The following is a 24,571-nucleotide window of genomic DNA, read 5'->3' on the forward strand; positions in this document are numbered from 1 at the left end:
GAGGAGATGCAGATCCAGGTGGAGAAGTCACAGTCCAGAGAAAAGGGGCCGCTGTGTCGCCAGGTCAGGTTTGATCTACAGGCTGCCAGCTCACCATGCCAGATCTTCACCTTGCATATGCTCTGTGGTCCTCACACAGGTGTCCTTCAGAAGGTATTCAATGCGAAAAGGATTCACCAAAGCTTAAGAGATTGAGAAACCACCATTATTGTGTATTTTCTTATTTTCCTACCATATTTCTAGTTTTCCTTTCACTCAAATGTCACAGGGCAGAGATACATGCAATTAGAAGCAAAGCTATACATGAATATTCAGACAGGCCCACAAAAATTCCATTCTGAGAGTTACCATCTTTCAGAATTGTCCAATGAAGCATTTATCAACAAATAAGTTATCTGGTCAGTAGGGAAGTGGGCATTCTGGCAGCCAGACAGATTTCAGGTGGTGGTGAGGCTTCCTTATTTAGAGATAAAGAAATTAATTCAGTGCTGCCCACCAGCTGGTACACACTGTAAGAAAACAGGTACAGTCGGTAAGGAGTAGGACGCGCTCTCCCTGCCAACTGTTTATGCCCTTTGGCAATGCCTTATCTCTCCCAGAGAGCAGGAGGTAGACAAAAACAACTCTGTTGATTTCCTGTCGAGTTTGGCGCTCTGCATTAAAGCCTTCGCTCATCCGTGACTCAGCCTGGAAAAGAGTCTCCAAGGAAGTCCTGGTATAGCTTGGAGGAACTAAGCAAAGCACCTCCTAATATGGGTTCTAGAACTTCCTCGGGCCATGCTAACATTTCATGACTGATCTCTGCCTTTACTCCCTTATTAAATTGACGAGAAGGAGGGAGCACCCTCAAGTTCCTTCCTGCAATACCATCTTTGCTTATCACAGGAACCCTGTGTCTTCCCTCTCTCTGGGCAGGTCATGTGCTCTTCTTTCTGCTGTAACAAGCAGGTATCCCTAACCTCATTGGGTTGGGGCAATGTCCCAGCTTCTTCTGACCATTTGCCAGGAGTTCTGCACACCCAACAAGCAAAGGGACATGTTGGAAAATAGCCCCTCTACAAGTCCCCCAGGCGTCCATCTCCTGCACCACCGGCTTTGAACTCAAGGCATGGGAGGTGCCTGCCTGTCAGTCATAGAATCATAGAATTGTAGAGTTGGAAGGGACATGCAGGTCATCTAGTCCAACCCCCTGCTATGCAGGAATATTTCACCCAACGTGGGGCTCAAACCCACGACCCTGAAATTAAGACAGATCTAACACACATGTGCATTATTTTAGGGAACTTTGTTAAATAACTGAAAATCATTCCTGAGGTGTGTAGGATATGAATTGGGTCACCTTTTTCTAATCTTGGTTGTTTGGATGCCATCTTGAAGAATGGTGGCCATGACTAATGAGATTAATAAATGTTACTATCTCAGCACTTGTGTGACTAATTCGAAACTTATACATGACTGGTTATTCCAATAGTTTCAGAGCTTGATGAGTAATGCCCATTGTTTGATAGCTCTGAGCCAACACATGGGGAAAAACGATTATTTGATTGATTTTTTTTTTTTGCCAACGTTATGTTGTAGAGTACTTATTCATTTGTTTATAGATACGATTTCTAACACATCACTCTGTTTGCCTTACCAGCAAGTGAGATCAGAATTAGACAAACACAAAGTGCAGTATCAATATAATATTTAGTCAGATACAGCAAAATGCAATAGGAGGCAGGCAGGCAGAACAGATAAAACGATCTCTTCAGAAGCAACACAACTGCTCAGGGAGACAAAGTCCTGTTAGAATAATAAAAGTCCTTAAAAATAGTTAGACAACAAGAAAGGGAACCAGTCCAGCTTCAAGGGGCACCGTGGCCTCGCAAAGTTCCCAAAGCACTTGTGCTGAGATTTTATTTGAATTGACTTGAATTGTAAGGAAAGTAATTGTGGGGATTACTATTCAGAACACATGGAAGTATATTTGCTTGAGGGCATCGCAAGTAAATCAGTAACCAAACAATACAAATTATATTTTGAAAGCATGGTATGCCAAAAGAGATTGTGAGCGGTAACGCCCCTCAATGTTGCTTCAGCGACTCCAGAATATTTGCAAAAGAATGGGACTTTGTTCACAGTACATCGAGTCCAGCATGTATCGCCGCTTCTGATATACTATCAGGGCAAATGTCAGCTTTTGCTGTTGGTAAACAAAGCCCCTAAACATCTTAGGCCCAGGTTATCTGAAAGGCTGCCTTCTCCTATATAGACTCACTAGGACACTGAGATGATCAGATGAAGCCCTTCTGGTGGGTCAGGCACTTTGGAAGTTTGCAGAGCACTGCAACACCCACTTTGGTGGAATAGCCTCCTTGCTGACATCCGGTTCATTTCCGGACCCAATTTAAAGTGCTGGCAGTTACCTTCAAAGCCTCAAACAGTTTGGGGCCATGATTCTTAAATAGCAGCCTGCACCCCTATCAACCTGCCCCTGCCAAAAGATCCACTTCAGAGCTCCTGCTTAGGCTTCTTCCTCCACAGACGATCAGGTTAGAAGGAATACAGAGCAGATCCTTCTTGACGGTGGCTCCACCACTATGGAACTTTTGACACTGTTAAGCAGGCCTTAAAGACTTAGCTTTTACCTCTTGTGTTTTGTGATCCATGTGTGGATGTGTTTTGGCTTTTAGTAGCAGTCATGTTGAGCTGGGTACTGTTTTGAAATGTTTGTTCTTGTGATTGCATTATGCTTCATTTGTTGGTATATATTGTGGCAACCCCCCTTTTTGTTTGACTAGAGGTCTATCTACGGTATTTAAAATGAAAATGATGGTAGTAAAACAACAACAACAAAGCAACCAAAACCCTTTGCAGATTTCCCCACCTAGGCTGAAAGAAGGGGAAAGACAAGCCAGGATCTGTGATGCAGCAGCAAGAAAAAAAAGGCTATTCTAGGCTGTATCAACATAAGTATAGTGTCCAGATCAAGGGAAGTAATAGTACCACTCTATTCTGCTTTGCTCTGACCGCATCTGGAATACTGTATCCAATTCTGGGCTCCACAATTTAAGAAAGATGTTGACAGGCTGGAACATGTGCAGTGGAGGGCAACCAAGATGATCAAGGGTCTGGAAACTAAGCCTTATGAGGAGCGCTTGAAGGAGCTGGGTATGTTTAGCCTGGAAAAGAGGAGACTGAGAGGAGATATGATAGCCATCTTCAAATATCTTAAGGGCTGTCACATGGATGAGGGAACATGCTTGTTTTCTCCTGCTCTGGAGAATAGGACAAACCAATGGCTTCAAATTACAAGAAAGGAGATTCTGACTAAACATCAGGAAGAACTTCCTGACAGGAAGAGCTGTTCGACAGTGGAGCGGACTCCCTCAAGAGGTGGTGGACTCTCCTTCCTTGGAGGTTTTTAAGCAGAGGTTGGATGGCCATCTCTCATGGCTGCTTTAGCTGAGATTCCCGCACTGCTGGGAGTTGAACTAGATGTCCCTTGGGTTCCTTCCAACTCTAAGATTCTATGCTTGGCTTGCCCCAAGGGTGCCTTTTACCTGGGGATAAATCCTTTAACAAACCAGACTAAATTTCTGCTGAGCCTCATTCAAGCTGATGAGGCCTCATTCAGTGCTTTAAAGGAAGGCTGTCTATGGAAGGCATGCACTCTTGTGTAAACAGAGATCTCACTGGCTGGAGTTGGTCCCAGGGCCAGTGTCCATCAGTGTTCCACCTAGCTCCCTGAGGGAAATGCTAGCCAGACCAGCTACGGAGGCTTGCTTCAAATTTGTTTAGGTGGGTTTGTTGCCGTTTGTTCGATTCACAGGAGAGCTGGGTGTGTTGACTTGTCCATGTCACATATCCAAGCCAACATCCTTGGAAAGCCCATTAGACTTCCCAAGAAAGGCCTGATCCATTCTTCAAACAACCAAGTATGCAAATACAAGTGTTTGGGTGAGAGAGATATTTATAAAGCCCAATAAAAAGTTAAGGAAGAGAGAGAGAAAGGGTGGTAGTGATAGAAGGCAACATCCTTCAAGGGAAATGGTGAGAGCTCTTTGGAGGTGGGACTGGGCTGCTCAAAGTGCTTTCAAAACTGTATATAGTTATACCTTGGTTGTCGAACGCCTTGTGACTTGAACGTTTTGGCTCCCAAACACCACAAACCTGGAACACAAACCTGGAAGTGAGTGTTCTGGTTTGCAAATGTTCTTTGGAACCCGGACTGCTTACGATTGAGTGCAGGAAGCTCCTGCAGCCAATTGGAAGTCGTGCCTTGGATTTTGAATGTTTTGGGAAGTCAAACAGACTTCCAGAATGGATTCTGTTTGAGAACCAAGGCACAACTGTTTAAAATATTGAAAAGCAAATTAAAAGCCCCCCATTTAAAAGTCCTGTAATTGCACAGGGATGAGCCGGCTGAGTTATCTTAAGAACATCAGAAGAGTCTGGCTGCTGATCAGGCCAAAGGGGGACCATCTAGTCCTGCATCCTACTCTCACAGCAGCCAATGAGAAGCCACAAGGAGGACATGAGTGCAATAGCAACTGGTATTCAGGGCCATGCTTCCTCTGACACTGGAGGTCCTTGCAAAGCTTTTAGTTATGGAGCCATAGCTCAATGGTGGAACCCTGTTGGATCAAACCAAAGGTCCAACATCCCATTCTCACAATGGCCAACTAGATGTCCCAATGGGAAGCCTGCAAGCAGGGCGAGTGCCGCACCAGTGCTCTTTCCTTGCATGTGATTCCCGGCCACTGGTATTCAGACATACTGCCTCCAATGCTATCATTGATGTCACAGGCACTGCCCAATATGTGGCTGTGCGAGAGTTGACCAAAAGCAGAATATAGCACTGATGGTGCTTGGGAGATGTAGAGAGGAACTTATTTCACCAGCAGCCTCCAGATGCAGCCCTTGTGTTGCATGATCAATAAATCAGCTGGGCCTCTTTGCAACTCAGGCATGTTAAGGATGTACAACCCACTGCAAGATGCAGTATTGGTGGTCTCTTATTTTAAGGATACTTCAGAGAGTTGCCAGTGCTCCACTCCCTGCTGCCCATCCCTCCTGCTGGCTTCCGGTGTGCTCTGCTGCCCAGCAATCCACCTGGTGCCTCATGACGGGCCAGGTTGCCTTTGCAACAACACCAATGCCCAAGATCTGCAAACAACAGTAATTGAAAGGGACTTTATTATAGCCTTTATCTTGCTGGTATTGACACATTGGAAAAGGAAGGCAGGTGTGTATTTTTAGAAGTGCTGTTTGTGTGTTTGGTGGGGCTGGGATGTAAGTGTGGGTGGGTGTGGACTGAGAAAGTGGGTTCAGTCTTCCGAACTAAGGAAAGGGTGCTTTCCCTGTAACGGTTGCTGAATCAGAAAAGGGCTGGGCATTGGCAGAGGCAGCTGCACCACTTAACTAAATCAGGGAGGGTTGTGCTAGGCTCCCTGCCTCAAATCTTGGAGGACCGCTGCTAGTCAGGGTTGACAATACTGGATGAGCCAAGGGTCTGGAAGTATAAGTCTGTGTTCCTATGTAATGGGGGGGGGAGGGGACAGGACCTCTGGCTCACAGGCCATCTTGGGCTGACACAGTCTAATTTGACCCATGAGGGCCCTTTAGTAAAACCACAACTAGCTGTCCGTCAACTCACACCCCCTTAATGGGCAGTGTGGTGGGGTTCAGTTGGCTGCACCCACCACCAGTTCCCCACAGGAACCTGGTTCGTGCAATCAAAGCAGCTGATGAGAGGGTGGTTAAATCCTGCTCAAACCCCTGCAGAGAGCAAGGTTGAAGTCTCCACTCATCAGCAGAGAATTCAGTCCTGCTGGGTGAAGCTAAGACAAGCCTGCAGGATCAGGCCAGTGGCCCATCTAGTCCTGCATCCTGTTGCCATGGGGCCAACCAGATACCCGTGAGAAGCCCACAAACTGGACATGAGTGCAAGTTCACTCTGCCAACCTTGGTCTGCCCTGTGGGTTAAACTTGATGTCACTGTAATATCAGATGATTGACAGGCAGACGTTCCCACCCACATTTCAAAGTTGGCCCGCAGGGTTGGGGAAGATAAGATCTGGTTCACTGGGCCAAAAAGGTTCCCCACCCCTGCTATGTATGGAAAGCTTAGTGAGGTGGTCAAGATAGAGGTTGCTATCTCTAGCACCCCTAAGAATCAGCCCTGTGACTCTTGCCAGAGAGGAAGAACTGCCTTCTCAGCAGGGACAAAGGAGAAAAGAGTTGTAGCTCAGGGGCTGGGCACCTGCAATGAACACAGAGCATGCCCAGTTCAGTCCCCAGCAGTGCCAAGTGGGGCTGGGCAAGGCTGCAGCTGGAAACCCTAAAGAACTGCTGCTGCCAGCCAGTGAAGGCCTTTTCCATCCTAAGGGCCACATTCCTGCTTGAGCGGCCTCCTGAGGGCCATGATGGGTGTGGGCTGACCACAGTGGCTGCTCTCTCTGTGTGTACATCTTTGTTCTCAGGCCTGTTGCTGCTGAGCAGTAAGCTCTTTGAGGTTCAGGAGCAGTAAATAGATACCTGCCACGCAAGGTCTGTGAGAGGGAAGGCGTCCTTATGCAGAACAGGCTGCAGATCACAAATGATTAAGGTTTGAGTGGTTTTGTAGTGCAGCTGTAAGTGACAAGAAGCGGCGGCCTTGCCAGTTTATTTTCTGCCCCATAGTAGATTATTCCCACGTACGAGTTGGGCTTTTATTCATAAAACCAAAGGGTTGTAGAGCTGGAAGAGACCCCAAGGATCATCCAATCCAACCCCCTGCAAAGCAGAAATCACAATGTTTTACGCATTCCATTTTAAGTGGAGCTGACATTCTCCAGGAGTGGCCAGCATCCCTGCACACCCCCTTGGGCAGAGACTGGTTCAGTTCCAGCCCTGCCCAGTCTATCTGCAAGGAATGTGCCCAGCTCAGCAGAAGTTGCCTTTGCCTTTGCCACAACTGTTTGTTCTGGTTTCTTCACCCTGATAGCCACTTTCTAGGATGACGGCCCTTATCAGCCCTGATGTGGGAAGCGTGCAGGACCTCTGCTTCTGACGGCGGCAAAGGTGACCTCGGCACTTCCGATAGGACACACCATAGCCAGCCCTCGATTGCAGTCTTGACGGGTTTCTTCACTTTTTGGGGGGAGGGGGTGTACTGTAGTCTGGCTGTGGGAGGGGGGAATCTAAAGCCTCCATCTCCAGCAAGGTAGCTTGACTTCTCACTAAGACAGCAGCCCTTGTCAAGCGATCATTTCAGACCCCACAGCATGGGCAAGCAGTGCTCCCTCCCCTGGCAGCCTGCTGGTTGGGAAGGAAGAGAAAGAGTTCACTACTCCCTTCAGACTCTGATTCTGCCCGCCACTGCATGTGGGTGGGATGGGAGAGAACAACAGATTTACCCTCAAGGGAATATAGCCTTTTGATAATATACCTTTAAAGCATTTACCTGCATTGCAGGGGGTTGGACTAGATGACCCTCGGGTCCCTTCCAACTCTACAATTCAACACACATTTAAAGTACATTACTTCTTCCAAAGAATCTAGCAGATAGAGTTTGCTAAGGGTGCTGGAAATGGTAGCTCTGTGAGGCAGAAACTGCAGATACAGTGGTACCTCAGGTTACATACGCTTCAGGTTACAGACTCCGCTAACCCAGAAATAGTGCTTCAGGTTAAGAACTTTGCTTCAGGATGAGAACAGAATTTGGGCTCCGCCGGTGCGGCAGCAGCAGAAGGCCCCATTAGCTAAAGTGGTGCTTCAGGTTAAGAACAGTTTCAGGTTAAGTACGGACCTCCGGAATGAATTAAGTACTTAACCTGAGGTACCACTGTACCAAGATTTTACACTGAATATGCTTTAAATATATAGCATGGACCTGCCTTAAGACCACAGAAGCATCCCACCCCATGTCATTGGAGGTTTTTAAGCAGAGGTTGGATAGCTGTCTATCAGGGATTCCTTAGCTGGGGTTGGACTAGATGACCCTGGGGCTGCCTCCCAACTCTGAAATTCTATGATTTCTTTGCTGCCATCCATTTTTGGGTTGCCACTGCTGTCCGCAAGCTCCACCTGCCACTGCAGCCTCTTGTGGAACTAATTTCCTTGGGCACCAGCATGGGGTTCTTGGGGGACAGGTAAGTGGGGGGGGGGGAGAGCATGCGGAACAAGTCAGGTGGCTACAACTGGGCACAGCTGAGGGCCTTGTTCCAGGACCCATCCTTAGTGACTGCTCACTGATAGGCATCGGCTCTTCCATTGCTGCAGTGAAAGGCTGGATCGTAGAATTGTAGAGCTGGAAGGGACCTCAGGGGTCATCTAGCCCAACCGCCTGCAAATCAGGATTCACGTTTTACACTTTTCATTTTAATTAGGAGCTGAGCTTCTCCAATGTTCCTCCAGCCACCCTTGGGCAGTTCAGTTCCAGCCTGGTCCAGTCTTTCTGCAAAGAGTGTGCCCAGCTCAGCAAAAGTCGCATTTGCACATTTCACAACTGTTTATTCTGGTTTCTTCACCCTGATAGCCACCTTCAAGGATAGCGGCCCTTATCGGCCCCGATATAGCAAGCATGCAGCAAGAGGTCTGCTTCTGGTGGAGACAAAGGTGCTCTCAGCCCTTCTGGTGGGACACGCCAGGGCCAGCCCTCCAATCCGGCCGTTTTATCACTTGCACGGTCCAGGAAATGTTCAGTTGAGAACACAGAGAGATTAAGGGGGGGGGGGACACAGAGAGATATTTGTGAGCTGTTGAAAGATTGCATTGAGCAACTGGGAGAGCCTTTGGGCACACTGCTGGCAGCTTTAGGCTTTTAAGAGAGCTCTTTGGTTAACTGGGCAGCTGGAAAGGAGCCCTTGACATTGCCCGAGTTTGGGTCACCCAGCTGGTCAGTCCCACCCAGCTGGCTAAGAGCCCCTCCAGCCCTGCATTTGCAAAGCTGGTTTAGTGGGACCCAACTGGACTAGGGGGGGGGGGCAGGTTTAAAGCCCCAAGCAGCTCCTGGCCACCTTAAGGATTGTCTTTTTCCAATGGCGGGCCTTGCAGTGGTCCAACAGCAGAGGCCATTAAATAAGATGGGTGTCCACCAGAACATAAGAGGAGTTTGCTGCATTGCAGGGTATTTGGTAGAGCCCCATGATAAGTTTGTTGGAGGGAAGTCAATTAGGGTTATGTTATGAATTAATGTTTGTTACGGGGGGGCGTACGGGGGGGCCACTAGGGGGCGCATTGGAAGATGGCCGACAATACCATCTTTCCGACGCACACGGGGTAATTAAGAGGCTGTTATGGGAGTAGGCAGCCTCCCTTGTTGCCCCAAGGAAATGGGGAACACTGCCCTTGCCTGCTGTGCCCATAAATCACCCCCTAATTCAAAAGAAGGGGGTGAGGGCCCTAGGCAGAATGCCCCCGTGTGGACCTTGGCTCTCCTGGACGCTGTCTCTGATCGCGCACTAGCTGCAGCAATTTGGAATAATTAATTACAAAAGAAGCAAATGCACATATTTCAAGTGAAGAAGGGGAGTGAAGTCTGCTAATTTAAGTGACCTCTGCGAAAGAAGACGACGGGTTGGAGAAACAGGAATATTTTACGATGAAGATACACCAAAGGCTGGGTATGTTGACAACGGGACTGAATGGGGGGGGGGCTTTTTTTACTTTCCTTCTATGTGATTTACAAGAACCCCTCCTCATTAGAATCGTCGGTTGAACTGACCCAAGCAGGATGATTAAGGTCTGTGTGGAGATAAACTTTAACCAAAAGTATGCTTTATGGAGATCGAGAAGCAATAAGAGCTTTTGGGAATGGCGCAGCAATTAATTCAGAGTCGCCATCTTGCCAAAGGATTTATAGCCGGGAGGAAGAACGGACTTGTTTTTAGACTGCATTCCTAGTGAATCTCCTCAGAGGTTTTGAGAAAGGAGGCAGATTGGTGAAGATTAATGATGCTAAGACTGTTTTGATGTATGGAAGTGATGTTATATGGAAAACGTCTGGATATGGCTATTGGATAAAAAAAATAATATCCACGCAGGATTACAAACTGTTCTAACCAGCTTGCGGAGACTATCAGAGGTCACAAAGAGAAAGGAAAAATATATGAAAATAACAACAAGAGATGTGGAAAAACAATAAGAAAGGACTGGATAAGAAAGGACTGTGAACATCATAAGGTTAGATTTGTGGACATTAAAACAGCAGTAAGAAGCAAGAAGTTGATTGGATCCCCTTCGGAACTTGAAATATGGGTACCCCCAACAAAAATTTAAAATTCGGCCGTGTAATTTGGAATTTATGTAATTTGGTTTGATTTGATGTGATTGGTCGGTTAATAAAAAATTATTCTTAAAAAAAAAAAGAATTAATGTTTGTTTTCTTTTTGTATGTGCTGTTTTGCTTTCTTTGTACGTTTTTTGTTGTTGTTGTTTTGTTTCTGTTTGGTTAAAAGAACTCAATAAAAAGATATTAAAAAAAAAAAGATACGTTTGTTGGGCCTTGGCTCTGTACCGTTTCAGGCACTGGGTCCAAACTGGGCTCTTTTCAGGAAGCACGGGCTCAAATCAGTTCACTGCCATGTGCAGCTGTCTGACATGGGAGGGAGGACCTGGCACAAAGAACCCGGGGGGCGCTCATTCTTTCCCTCCTTACTAGGCATCAAGGAGAGCAGCAGCAGGCATCAAGGAGGCAAAAGCCCTCCTACCTACACTGAGATTTGTACCCCAAGGCCACCCTCTGAAAAGCACAGCCCTGGAGGATGGAAGCTGCCTCCACATGGCCTTTGGTGCCATGCCAACAGCTCTGGAGGTCAGGCTGACACAGGCATCTCTTGTTGCAAAAGCCCTTTGAAAGGCCATTTTAAACACAAAGGAAGAGGAAACAGAGTCCCCTGGTGGACTCTCCTTCGCTAGAGGGATTTGGATTAGATGACCTCTGAGGTCCCTCCCAAATTCTAGAATTCTGTGTGTGGAATCACTTACAGGTAGCTGGGCTGGGCTAGTCTGGGTGGCTGGTTGAGCAGCCCCATTTATTCAGCAGTTGGAGATTTCACCAAGGAGAGTGCAGCTAGCACCCCCGCCCCTTGCCAAAGCAGTGGGTGGTGATGCCAGCAGGACACTCCCATCTACCCCGCTCTGTTTCCAGATTTGTTAGAGGAAAATTACCACTTCAAAGCACTTGACCTACTTGAGAGGATTTTAATTTGTGGACAGCAAAGTATAAACAAGGCGAACAGTGACGTGATGGTTAACAGCAGCTCCTCCGGGCTTCTGTGTTTGGAGAGGCCATGGCTAGTTAATGGGTGGCAAAGCTGTACGTGCCACAGAACAGATGAAAAGAAGCAGCACACCCACCCACCCGCCTGCCTGCCTGTATGCTGACCCTGTATCCAACATTCAGGGAACCAGTGATGTGCATAGCCACCAAACAAATGGACTGGGGGTTTGATCTGGAAAGAAGCAAAGGATCATCAGAGCGTATCCATCAGGGGTGGGAGTCATTTGCATCCCCAGATAGAAGCTGGTTCCTTCACAACCTTCTCTTTGCAGATGACCCAGCCATGGGAAAGCTGTGGCCTGTCAGCTGATACTGGACTCCCATCAGCCAGCTTGGTCAGGCAAGGTGGGAGTTGGGAGTCTAGCAGCTTCTGAAGAACCACGGGAGCCCTGTCCCTGCCCTATGCCCTTCCAGACATACCACCCCCAATCATAACCCTGTGCAGGGACCCCCATCCCTGTGCAAAATCCACAAGGCCACCCACCTCCTGCCTGCACTCAAGCCCTATGCTCTGAAACAATCTCTACAAAGCTACCCCTTGCAGGAGGAAACGGGTCAAAGCAGCTGCTTGGAGTCATTCTCCGAGTCACATATCTCTCACTGCCTGAAAAATATGCAGCTGATAAAGGGAAGGGACAGTCTGGACAGACTGTCTGATCTGGGTCACAGCGCATGCCCCCCGTCTATAATGGCCTTCACAACAGTCGTATGAAGTGGAGATGGAGGCTTGTTGGGAAGCCCTCAAGGGCCAAATAGATGACCACTTTCTCATCTTGTCCAGGCAGGGAGCAGAGCCTTCCTCACTGGAGGGTGGCAGGCAGGCAGGGAGGGAGGCTACATATGCACCTGCTTGGAGGAGAGGGTGCTGAGGGGTCTCTGGTCACGTTGACTTCTAATTAGGAATGTGTTGGGTGGGGGGGAGATGACAGCAGAAGCACACAGACCTCCCTACCCCTTGTAGGCTGGCCAGCCATCCTCCCACTCAGGAGGTTTGTCGCTGCTCATTTCACATTCCAATGCACCCTGGATCTAGGGATAAATAAATAACATGCGAGTCTCTCGCAAGCGAAGGAGTAGACAGTGGGGTCAGTCCAGGCTGGTCAGTGGCAGGGCTAGGGTGGACAGCGGGAAAAGGCCTCCCATATGGGACAGAAGAGTCCAGATTGTGGGCAAGGGTGTGAGGCAGAGGAATGAAGGGGATGCCCAAGAAGGGAAGATGGTGTTACACAAGGCAGCTTCTGGCAGAGTCTGCCAGTTGGGCTTGGAGCCAGCTGCTTGCAGGACTCTCACAAGCCACGCCAGTCACGCCGAAGCTTCTTCCCACTCTTCCTCCTGCAGAGGGCCACAGGAGGGCCAGGTGGAGACGGCTAGACCTGGGTGAGGGGCAGGAACTTCTGGTAGTAGCTCTTGGTGACGTCAATCATCAGCTCCTGTGTGCACTCGGGAAGTTCTCCAGAGAAGAGCCCTGGGGGTGAAGTGGAGTGTGAGCAGACAGCCTGGCATTAAGGAACATCCTTTGCTGTGCAGCCACTGTCCCACTATGAGTGAGGCACACACAGCTTTATAGGGCAGGCCTCCCCCCACCCCTTTTCCCCATTTACCTGGGCAGCCTGCAAAGACGGTAAAAGGTGGGACCACCGTTTCTGGAGGCAAGACTGTGTTGTCAAGGATCTTGCAGCAGTCTTTGAGGACGCACCGGCGACCCTAAAAAGGATGTGCCACAAGTCAGTTTGGAATTAGAACAGGCCCCAGGTTCCCACCCTTCCACCTGCCACTCATGCCCTGGACTTCCAGGCTTAAAGGGCCAGCAGGCAGCCCAATGCTCAACTGCATCCAAGTGGGTGGTTTTGTTCTTAACTGGCAATCTCACCAACTGCAGCACTACAGGACTTTCCTTCTGAGTACTGCAGACGCTCCTTCATTGGAGGTTTTAAAACAGAGTATGGATGGCTATCTGTCAAGGATTCTTTAGCTGTGATTCCTGTGTTGAAGGGGGTTGGACCAGGTGGCCCACAGGACTTTCTTGCAACTCTACAATTCTGTGTGTGGTTTGCAGCACAAATCTTGGGTAGGGAATCAGCCTCTGTGAAAAGATGGGCCCCCTTTGACCTGATTCAGCAGGCCTGTCTTATGTTTTTCTGTACCACACTCTAGTTCAAGGGTGAGGAAACCATGCCTCCAAATCCATCAGTTCCAGCCAATGCAGCAGATGGTCAAGGCTAATGGGAACTACAGTGTAGTCCAACTCCATCTGCAGGGACACAGCTCCCCCACTCCAGCTGAAGTTCCCATAGAACCTGCTTGAGCAGGTGAGCAAAACGTAGTGATTAACACCGGATCTTTTACTGTTCTGGCAAATGTGTGTTTTCGCTTCAGACGCCTCTGGGCTGCAGTTCCTGGGCATGAGAGGAGCCGAGTTGCTCAGGTCAGGTGCCAAAGGCAGGTTCTGGGACAGTCACGTCCCACACACTGCAGTCCCCGGACAGCCAGAAGCTCTGTTCTCTCAGCAAATAAAAACCTAACAATGTTTGCTCAGGTGGGGACGTGGGAGAGATTCAGAGAGCTCTCGAGTTACCTCGTTCTGAAGTTTGTTGTTTGGTTTGGCTGCCAGAGAGGGGAATCATTCCCACCAGGAAGACTCCGTTGGGAGATCAGGACGTGCCCTCTCTTTAAAGAGGCACAGACAGTCCGCCCTGCTTTTTAGGGAGATTGGAAGATTCATGACGGATAAAACTAAGTCCTTCTCCAAATGGGCCATAGTTAAACTTCCTCAAGACAGTGCATAGTTAAACTGTGGAACTCACTCGCACAGGAGGCGGTGATGGCCACCAATTTGGATGTCTTCAAAAGAGGACTGGACAAATTCATGGAGGGGCGGCCTATCAATGGCTACTAGCCAGGATGACTATGCTCTGCCTCCACAGTTGGGAGACACAAGAGAGGAGAGGGCTCTTGTGCTCAGGTCCTACTTAAGTGTTTCCCGTAACAGGCATCTGGTTGGCCACTGTGGTAACAGGATGCTGGACTAGATGGGCTTCCTTTGGCCTGATCCAGCAGGCTCTTCTTATGTCCAGGAAACATGTCCCCTCCTCAGGTATCTCCACACATGCCAAACCACAGCACTATCTTGTTCAGGTAAGCTATCCTGGCTGTCCTCTTCACATTTCCCAGCAACAGCAAGGCTGACAAACCAGGGGCTCTGAACTGGTGCCAACTCTGGGAACAAAGCGCTTATTCAGGGCAGCCCCCATGAGCAGCTGGCGCTTGAGCTCAGGCCACTTTGACAAAGAGGGCGCAGGCAGGAGGGATCCGATGCAATGCCCGTTGACAAAAGAGCAGGGGAGCCAAGTGGCATTTAAAGTGCAAACACTGAGTCACGCAGGACTTTTTTTAATACTAGGGCTGGATGGTGAAAGACAAAGGAGAACGTTGCTACAATTGGGGCTTAGATTGATACACTCTCTTGGGATCTCTCGACAGGCACTCAGGCAAGTTGTCAACAGGTCCCGTGGGTACAGCTTCACAGCCATATTGCCACAGGATGGCCACCAACTTGGATAACTATTATTATTATTATTATTATTATTATTATTATTATTATTATTATAATATGGTGGAGTACAGGATCAGGTTTAAAGTGCTGGTTTTAACCTTTAAAGCCCTATACGGCCTAGGACCCTCATACCTACGGGACCACCTCTCCTGGTATGTCCCACAGAGGACCTTATGGTCTTCAAACAAAAACATCTCGGAGATCCAGGGCCAGAGAGGTTAGGTTGGCCTCAAATAGAGCCAGGGCTTTTCCGGCTGCGGCTCTGATCTGGTGGAACGCTCTGTCACAAGAGACTAGGGTCCTGCGGGACTTGACATCTTTCTGCAGGGCCTGCAAGACAGAGCTGCTCCACCAGGCCTTTGGCCAAGGCACAGCCTGACCCCCTCCTTTGGCAATTCTTCACAGAACTCTAGCCCAATGGTTGCCATTAATCTGATTTGAACTGATTTTATAATGAAATGATTTTATAATGTTGTATCATTTTACTGTTGTTAGCCGCTCTGAGCCCGGCTTCGGCTGGGGAGGGCGGGATACAAACAAACAAACAACAACAACAACAACAATTTATACACCACCCATCTGGCTGGGCTTCCTCAGCTACTCTGGGTGGTTCCCAGAAAAATATAAATAATAATAAAATGTCAGACATTAAAAACTTCCCTGAACAGGGCTGCCTTCATATGTTTTCTAAAAGTTGTGCAATTCTTTATCTCCTTGACATCTGACGAGAGGGCTTTCCACAAGGAGGGCGCCACTGCCGAGAAGACCCTTTAAAAGAGGGCTAGACAATATCATGGAGGAGAGGGCTCTCAGTGACTACTAGCCATTAGGGCTATGCTATACCTCCACACCTGGAAACAGCAATGTTTCTGAATACCAGCTGGTGGAAACCACAGGAGGGGAGAGCTGCTCTTGCATTCTGCGTGCTGGTTTACCATAGGCAATTGCTCAGCCTCTGTGAGAACAGGATGCTGGATTAGATGGGCCACTGGTCTGATCCAGCAGCAGACTCTTATGTTCTTACACTCAGCCATGGAAATTGTGTGCTATAAGCGTATGGGTGTATCTTTTATCGCTAACCACATTACACAGATATGATGCCTTTTTCTCTCAGACAAATTGTGTTTCTCTCACACACTGATGAATCATTGGATTGTACCCCATGTTAGCCTTATTCAGAGCAGACCCATTACCAGTCATGGACATTACTAACTTAGGTTCATTGATTTCAGTGGGTCTACCCTGAACAAGATTTAGTTGGATACAACCCCATGGCTGTTATTTGGGGATGGCTTCATTAAGTCTGTTCAGAAAGAGTTAGGTGCATAGAGAGGTTCTAACTGTCAGTGATAGAAGTTTTATGGATGTAGAATCTACTAGAATCTTCCTGAACTTTCCAGCGTGTTCACAACAGAACAAGCTTGCAGCTGCATTTATCTAGTCAAGGTCGCTGCCTCAATGGGAGATACATAGCCTTGCCTGCTGGGCAGTTTATCTTCTGACCTTCATCCTGCTCTTTACTTTTGTTTCCATATATATTGTGTGATTTTGCTTCTGTAACTGGATGTGCTTTGGAGCAGATTTTGCCTTACTGGGAATTCAGTAAGTTCCTGTATGCATTTAAACCTCAGTAAAACACTTACTGAAGAATCCTGCTTCCTGTGTGAGTGTTTTTCTCTGATCTCTACAAGGAGTGGACTCTACTGGGGTTTTTTACCCATATCCTGGGGTTGCCCAGGCATGAAGACAGCGGGTGACTGGATTTGGCCATCAGCCCTATCACTGGCATGCAGCTCATCCTGTGCAGTGCAGAAACTATGCACAAATTGTGAAGTTTGGAACTTAACTGGTTAAGAAGTTCCCATGATGCCTCAACATTCTGACGTCAGCTTTTAGAAGCTGGGAGGAGCTGGGAGGAGTTTCTGTCTCTTCCTCCTGGGTCTTTGAGGGGGAAAGACGTAGCCTGTCATGGCTGCAGTGAGCCCAGGAGATCCCTGGGGAATGTCGGAATAAAGAACTGAAAATGGACAAACCTGGACTCTGTGTGTGTTTGTCAAAGGACGTGACAGTTTATCACCGCTGTGTTTATCTCTGCTAAGGTGTGACTGAGAGCTACCGGACGACGGAGCTGAGTGGCGCAGCTGAGGGAAGCGCGCCGGACCGGGCTGCCATAAATAGCTAATTGAGGACCAATAAATCAATTAGCGGGGTCCCAATATAACTATTGCCACAGGTTATGGGTACTTAATTACCGCTTGTAAAACTGTCACTGGAAGTGCCGGAATGCGTTTGAAGTTGGCGATCTGAGAAACGGAAGCTGGCCGGAGGTCGGAGGCTGCTTTCAGTGAGTCTCGCCTGATGTCGAGGTGTTTTGCCTGGTGAAAAGAGGCAAGGAGAGCTGCGGAGCTAAGAGAGCAGCAAGGAATCGTTTCTCCACGGAAGAAGGGAGAGCCAGAGAAGCTGAAACTGACTGTAAGTACAGCTTGGGGCCCCTTGGGAGAACGGAAGAGGATGGCAGGCTGCCAGGTCTTGGAGGACATTCAATGCTCACTTTAAGAAGTTGGGCAACCTGGCTGCTGATCTGAAGTCTACTGTTCTGGGTGCCAGGAAGCCAGAGGCCGTTTGGCTAGTGCTCCAGGGAGTTTGTGAGGCTGGAGGCGGACAGCAAGGGCCGGGAGATGGCTGCTTCAGAACAGGAAGGCAAGATGGCGCTGACCACCTTCGTGAGAGCCGGTGCACAGCTGGGAAGGGCTGTGGGCCCCAGAGGGGGGGCGAAGGGACTATTGCCACTGCTGCTGTTGCTGTGAAGCTTCAGCAGGAGGCCAGAGCCTGGAGAAAGAATACAAAAGCCTAGAGACGGCTGGAGCCCCTGTCCCTGATGCTTTAGCCACAAGGAGTGCTGCTGAGCAGGTGGGGGGGCGGACTTTTCCAAAGGCACGTTTAAAAGGTTTTCCACTGTACGTGCTGGAATGAAGTGGAGGTTCAGAGTGGGCGGAGCTGGCAAGGAGTGCTTTTCCGGAAGAAGGAGAAGGAGGCCAGCTGGGAGGAGCCCCGGGCAGTGTTTTTCCACTGGAGTTCGTCATTGCTACACGTGTAATGCAACGTGTCTGCGTGAGGAGCTTGGAGAGAGGCAAGCTGCTGGGAGCCCTTTACCTACCACTGGGGGTGCAGGAAAGCGTCCTGGGAGCCCTGGGAGCAGTGGGGGGGGGCGGTGAGCAGTAAAAGCACAGAAAAGCCTCTTTTTCCAAAGGCTGCCAAGAGATGTTTGCGTCGAAAGTCGAAGCCTGGGAAACAGGACACAGCTACAGGCTTCAAGGCCAGCCATCTGCTGCAGAGGGAGATACGTGCTGCAGAGTTGTCTGGGAACTCTGAGATAAGTCCAGTCTTCAGAGCAACGCAGGATGTTGCGGTTTCGGACGCTGCCAAGGACAGAGGCAGCGGGACGTTTGTTGCTTCTATGGCAACTGTGAAGAACAACTCCAGCCAGGACACGGTGACACGCTGGGTGTTTGGGATTCTGCTATCAGGCAGCACCTGATAGGCAAACCTGCTGGCAAAATGCGGAACTGCAGGGCTGTTTCAACAGGAACACTTGTTATGTTAGCAGACGGAATGAAAAAAATCAGTCTGTGGTGTGGCTAACGTGTTTTTCTCTCCTTTACAGGAGGAGCCAGAGGTCTACGTTGTGCCGGGACTGAATTGTTGTCTTTTATCTGTATCTGCTCTAATGAAGCAGGGATTCAAAAATTTGCTTTGAAAATGACACCTGTTCCATTTTCAGAGGGGGGCGACAACGGGTCAACATGGCGAAGAGCAAGGATAATTTCTTTGTTCTGGAGTCACCTCTGGAGGGTGGTGGGAATGCTGGAAAAGCACAGGTGCAGTGTGCTAAGGTTCCCAGTCATGTGCAAAAGTTGCACAGGTGCACAAAAGGGTGTAAACTCCGGAAATGTGGGAGGTCCCAAGGGTGCAGGGCATGCAAAGGTGCAAAGGTACTTGGTTTTCCCGGGTTTGGGAGGGTAGCCAAAGAAGCCCTTTGAGCTTGTTCACACACAGATCTGTCAGGACCCATGAGGTGTGAGAGTCTGGGTGGGGCCAGGTATGTGCCATCGCTGACAGATGGCCACAGCCAGGTTGGCTGGTGTCTCTCTCTCAAATCACAGGGGGAGGCGGCGCAACTGATCCAGGATTGGGTTGCGGAGGTGGAACTAAGGTTTTCCACCAGGGTGCAAGGGTTCAAGAGCGACCGAGGGTCACAGTTTACTGGGTCTGCTCTGGAGGAGTTTTTCAAAGAAAAGGGAATACGTCACCAGGTGACGGGTGCAAAGTCTTCTCAAGGGAGAAGGGAGGCTGTTACTGAACCCGGTGACGGGGGATCAGGTCCAGAATCAGGGTTCAAAACCCGGTGATGGGGACCAAGTCCAGGGTCAGGGTTCAGGGCAGGTTTGGGCATCTCCAAGGGTTGTTAAAGGAGTGTCCAGGTGTGAGGCTTCATCTCCGGTAAACGTAATGGAGAAAGCTCACGGAAGGGTTGTCAGGTCAGAGGGGGAAAAGTCTGACGGAAAAGACACAACTGCTGGCCCTAATGGGTCAGTAGGGTATCAGGTCACAGGTGCGTGGAAAAGTGTCGCACAGTGTGATTCTGGGAGTGTTGAAGGGGTTCAACAGGTGCCTGGGAAAGATGCCGGGAAGTGGCACAAGGCAAAGGGCAAGGTGTTGAACTCAGAAGGTCTTGTCAGAATGGTTTCAGCAAGAGGGGGTGTGAAGTTTGGAACTTAACTGGTTAAGAAGTTCCCATGATGCCTCAACATTCTGACGTCAGCTTTTAGAAGCTGGGAGGAGCTGGGAGGAGTTTCTGTCTCTTCCTCCTGGGTCTTTGAGGGGGAAAGACGTAGCCTGTCATGGCTGCAGTGAGCCCAGGAGATCCCTGGGGAATGTCGGAATAAAGAACTGAAAATGGACAAACCTGGACTCTGTGTGTGTTTGTCAAAGGACGTGACAGTTTATCACCGCTGTGTTTATCTCTGCTAAGGTGTGACTGAGAGCTACCGGACGACGGAGCTGAGTGGCGCAGCTGAGGGAAGCGCGCCGGACCGGGCTGCCATAAATAGCTAATTGAGGACCAATAAATCAATTAGCGGGGTCCCAATATAACTATTGCCACACAAATATCATGCAATAACTTTTTCATAAGAACACAGGATGCTGCCCTATACTGAATCAGGCCCTTGGTCCATCTAGCTCAGTATTGTCAATACCGACTGGAAGCAATGGTTTTCTATGGTTTCAGGCAGAGATCGCTCTACTTGGAGATGCTACTGAGGGTTGAACCTGGGACCTTCTGCATGCAATGCAGATGCTATACCAACGAGCTATGGCCCTTTCCCAATGCTCAGTGGTAGAACATCTGCATTGCATACAGAAGTTGGGGCCTGCTTCTCAGTTCCCTCGGTCTGAAGTTGAGTCCACTCCCCACAACACAAAAAGAACTGCACAGACCAAACTCCTGCTGCTGTCCCAGGTGGAGCTCTGCTAGGTGAGCAGCAGAAATCTCTTGACAGGCCTGCCAAGCCACAGCCCTTCCCATCGCCATGACCCCACCCTCCGGCCATTAGCTGTTGCAGACAAGAGGGGAACACAGCAGCTGGGACTGGAGTTTGGCAGCCACAGCAAGCAGCTGACCAGGAGCAGAAGGCTCCACTCCACAAGTTGAAATCTCTGGCATAGGAATGGGTCTCAGCTTCCGCCTGCCTCCCCAGCCAAACACGGACATGGCCAGGAAGTTCCATTTGAATGGGTGCATGTGTGGATCTTGAACTGTGGTGTAATCTGCTTAGGGCCTCAGGGTGAACTAGAGAGCCCGTGTGGTGTAGAGGTTGCTGTCAGACTAGGACCTAGGACCTGGAAGGGTTCAAATCCCCACTCAGCTAAATTCACTGGGGGACCTTGGGCCGGTGACTGCCTAACCTACCTCCCCGGTGTTGTTGTGAGGATAAAACAAGGTAGAGGAGAATGATGTAGTCCACCTTGAGCTCCTTGGAGGAAAGGCGGCATATAAATGCAGTAAATAAATAAAACTTGATTCTGAGCCAAATAAATACCCTGGCTGGTTGCCCACAGGCATCTGGTTGGCCACTATGAGAACAAGATGCTGGACTAGATGAGCCCCCTTTGACCTGGTCCAGCAGGCTCTTCTTAGGTTCTTTTGACCCCCATGCAACTGCCTGAAATTAAGTGGGACTGTTATGCTACATAGACTTTGCAGGATGCCCAAGGGGCGCCACACTTACAATGACGCAGTTCTTGCCTATGTGGACATAGGAGCCGATCTGAGCCGCATTGACGACGCAGTCCTCCTCAATGAAAACGTGGTCACCGATGTGCAGAGGGAAAAATGCAACCCTGAAGAAGAAATATACATGTGTGTTGGGGGGGGGGGGCGCATATTTATAGCCAGCAACACCTACCCCACCAAAAATAAAATAAAATCACTGAAGCCCCAGAACAATAACAAATTTGGTGAGGATGACTTGCAAAGCTTGATCAAACAACATGCAGCATGCCCAGGAGCTACCAACGCCCAAGTGGGATTGGCAAGGAAGAACACAAAGATTTCCTGGATCCCCCCTCCGAATTCCTCACAGTTGGCAACCTCCAAGCAAAGCTCTTCCGCTCTGCCCGTCCTTAGGTTTTGGCTGCAGCCATGTCAAGAAGCAGATGTAAGGCAGTACACCAGCCCCACAATGTCTAGGGCTGCTGTCTTTTGGCTAGAGGTCAATGCAGAGGTCTCCTCCCAGTTCCACTGAGACAGCAGTCACCCTCTCAGCAAAGTCTCCACTTCCAAGTATGTGGGATCCTTAACTCCCCCAGGCTCATCATCACCAGGAAAGGTCCCATGCACTCTTTGAACAATTATATTGAGTGAGGAAGTAGATTCAGCTGGTGGGACTGGTAATCTCCCCCACCAACCATGGGTCAGGTTTGACAACTGGGAGGGGCTGCTCGTCTGTCAATGGCATGGCATCATGACTGAAATCAAACCATGTGGGTGAGCAAACACAGCACTATGCAAGCCCTGATGAGCAGCTGGTTGCTGGGGCTTTGCTGGAGCTATCCAACTACAGATATGTAGGCTAAAAAATGGTATACACTCTTCTCTACTCAAATTCATTTATCTAAAAATGGAACAAAACAATGGAGCCAGGCAGCATGGGTCACCTTCACTAACCCCCACACTTTTGAAATTGGGATGTGTACGTGATGATTTCTCAATCATCTCCTATGGATAGTTGTCACTTCTGCCAAAGGATATTCCAAGTGGGGTTGGGGGGAGATATCAAAAGGAATTGAGCAGTGGGATTATCAATCTAGATAATTGTATGTTTATTAAGGAACCCAGCTCCTTGAACTCAAAACTCAGCACTACCCTGTTTCAAGGAAGCCCTCCCACCTTGTCCCAAGCAACTCCTACCCCTTGCTGAATTTCTTGAAAGGTGGACGGATGACACTTCGGCTTTTGACCACGCAGTGGCGCCCAACTCTCACATTGGCCAAGTCCCCTCGGATGATGCAGTCGTTCATGACAATTGTCTGAATGGGAAAGAAGAGAATTACTGCAGTTTTGGAGGTTTCTCAAAGCAGGGCGGCATTCTGATGGACCCTGAGAAACATGCAAATAAGATGGGATTCATGTAAATGTGAACAACACACTAAATGGTTCGTCTTCTTTGGTTGCTGTAAGAACCACTCCCAGGTGCAGCCAGTGTCAAGATTATCTTTTATTTATTTTAGTATTTTTATACTGCATTAAAGACATTAAAGAGTCTCCCTAGATGGTTCACAATTAAAAAAAACATAGAAACAATTTAAAACATAAATTTAGGAAATGGCTTTGAAAATGATGAGAGCAGTAAAAGGAAGGAAGTAGAAGGAAGAAAGGTGTTTCACAGTTTGCTGTAGCCTGGTCAATGTAAATAAGCAATCAACACACTTGAAGGGGCCCACCTCAAGAGCCCCCTTGCCTCTTAGTACTCTCCAGGTTATCCCACTGCCCCCCCTCAGGGAGCAGTACCACTCACTTTGGGAATCACTGGCCTACCTGAACAAGAGGTCTTATTTTCCACCCTTTGAATCTATCAGTAGGCCATGAACTGTTCACTGCACTTACAATCCCTTCCTACCCTGTCCCATAGGCAGCCTCTGGAGTTCAAGGGCCCCTCACCTTGCCATTGAGCACGATGTTCTGGCTTCCACACAGCACAGACTGCCTGCTCACTTTGTTCCCAGATGCCTAAAGAGATAGAGAAAGGCAGAAATGATTAGCAAAAACAAAGCTCTTAGAGAAGGTACTTGGGGGAAAGCCCTGTGGTCTTTGCAATATGGGTGGGAGCACCAAACGGCCATAGTTATCTGTAACCCAATGGCCTCCAGATTAACTACCATAATGTTACATGTGGGGTGCATGCCTCTAAGTATTTCTCAAACTTCAAGGGTGAATGGATGTGTTTCATTTGATATGATAATTAAGTGCTGTTGTGCTATTATTTTATTATTTCACTGTGCATTCAAAAAAATTCTTAGCAGCTTTGCATGAACACAACAATAGCATATAAGTTCATAGGAAGCTGATTTATACCCAGTCAGATTAATTGTCCCATCTCCCTCAGCACTGACTGGCAAAAGCTCTCTATTTAGCCACCCAAGGAAGCTGAGAATTGAACCTGGGGGTTTTGCATGTAAGGCAGGGACTGACCAATGAATTATAACAGCCCTCCTCCTGATCATGGTAACTGGTTATTAATTGGGAAGAGCCAATGGAAACACACGTTGCCAGTACTGAAACTGCTGCACTAGGTGTTGGTTAGTTTCCAAATAGCCATTTCTATTACCTTTTCAGCAATCAGGTGCCCTCCTGATGCTTTGGAGTACAAAACACCCAGAGGGCACCAGGCCAGGGACGTCTCCTTCAAAGCCTTTGCCAGCTTAGGAGCCAGGTACCTAGAGGGCCACCTTAGTCCATGTACAGTGATCATGGCATAGGACTCTTCGCCACATGCCCCCACCCTCTGAAGCTAAGTGGGATTGGGGGTTCAGGCACTAGCCAAAGGCCCTTCCAGACCTCACCATCACAACACGCACTCTGCTGCTATTATATTATTTAGACACTTTCCATCCTGCTTTTCAGGCAAAAAAATGGGGGCAGCCTTCCAGAGCGGCTTATATATCACTTTAAAAAAGGCGGCCCCGCCCGCAGCCTTAAAATTAAAAAAAAAAAGACAAGGCACGCGAGGAGAAAAGGCGGGGAGGGAGGAGGAAACGAACGAATTGTGGCCTCCGCTCTGCCTCCATACGTTTCATGCATTATTCTGAGGTGAGCGCCCTGGCATGGCGGTGCTTCTCCCACTCCCACGGGCCTGGTTCCCGGGTAAAGAGGACTAGCGCCTTGACTCGACACGCACCGTCTCGATGTACTCGGACTTGTTGTAGAGCATTTCGCTCAGCTCCATCGCGAAGCCCCCGCGTCACACCCAGAGCGGCTCCCCGACTCTATTGTCCCCGCGGGGCTACCGTACAAACGTCCCACTTCCGCCCTCCAGCGGGCCGTAGACTTTGCAGCCTATCAGCACAGACCTTCCCGGAGGCCTCCAAACACTGCCAGCCAATGACTGAAGACAAAAGTGACGTGATACGTTTACTTCCGGTTTCTGTTTGGAAACAAGGCGACTCCCCCCTCCCTTGCCTTATTCTCCATGGTGCCCTGTCTTATTTCA

The 24,571-nt window shown here is 49.0% G+C and overlaps 1 protein-coding gene and 1 long non-coding RNA gene across 2 annotated transcripts; one reads left to right on the plus strand and one right to left on the minus strand.

Annotated features, from left to right (window-relative positions):
* Positions 1-11,155: 11,155 nt before the first annotated feature.
* DCTN5 (dynactin subunit 5) lies at positions 11,156-24,409 on the minus strand. Its single transcript, XM_028705600.2, has 6 exons — positions 24,260-24,409; positions 23,023-23,091; positions 22,273-22,391; positions 21,092-21,203; positions 12,850-12,952; positions 11,156-12,713 (listed from the first exon to the last, which is right to left on the minus strand). Exons 1-6 carry the CDS (start codon positions 24,305-24,307, stop codon positions 12,616-12,618), a joined length of 549 nt encoding a protein of 182 aa, XP_028561433.1. The 5' UTR covers positions 24,308-24,409; the 3' UTR covers positions 11,156-12,615.
* Positions 16,634-19,766, plus strand: LOC144325535 (uncharacterized). Its single transcript, XR_013390716.1, has 2 exons — positions 16,634-17,892; positions 18,110-19,766. It is a non-coding gene; the product is annotated as an uncharacterized LOC144325535 (long non-coding RNA).
* Positions 24,410-24,571: the final 162 nt, after the last annotated feature.

Source organism: Podarcis muralis, chromosome 14, assembly GCF_964188315.1.
Source record: "Podarcis muralis chromosome 14, rPodMur119.hap1.1, whole genome shotgun sequence".
NCBI lineage: Eukaryota > Metazoa > Chordata > Lepidosauria > Squamata > Lacertidae > Podarcis > Podarcis muralis.

What these genes read in the sequence shown, in the direction of transcription:
- DCTN5 (XM_028705600.2), bottom strand. Translation starts at nt 24,307, where the DNA reads ATGGAGCTGAGCGAAATGCTCTACAACAAGTCCGAGTACATCGAGACG. An exon ending in TTCAAGAAATTCAGCAAGGG is followed by an intron (nt 21,204 to 22,272) that starts GTAGGAGTTGCT and finishes TTTCTTCTTCAG; the next exon opens with GGTTGCATTTTTCCCTCTGC. An exon ending in TAGGCAAGAACTGCGTCATT is followed by an intron (nt 12,953 to 21,091) that starts GTAAGTGTGGCG and finishes CATCCTTTTTAG; the next exon opens with GGTCGCCGGTGCGTCCTCAA.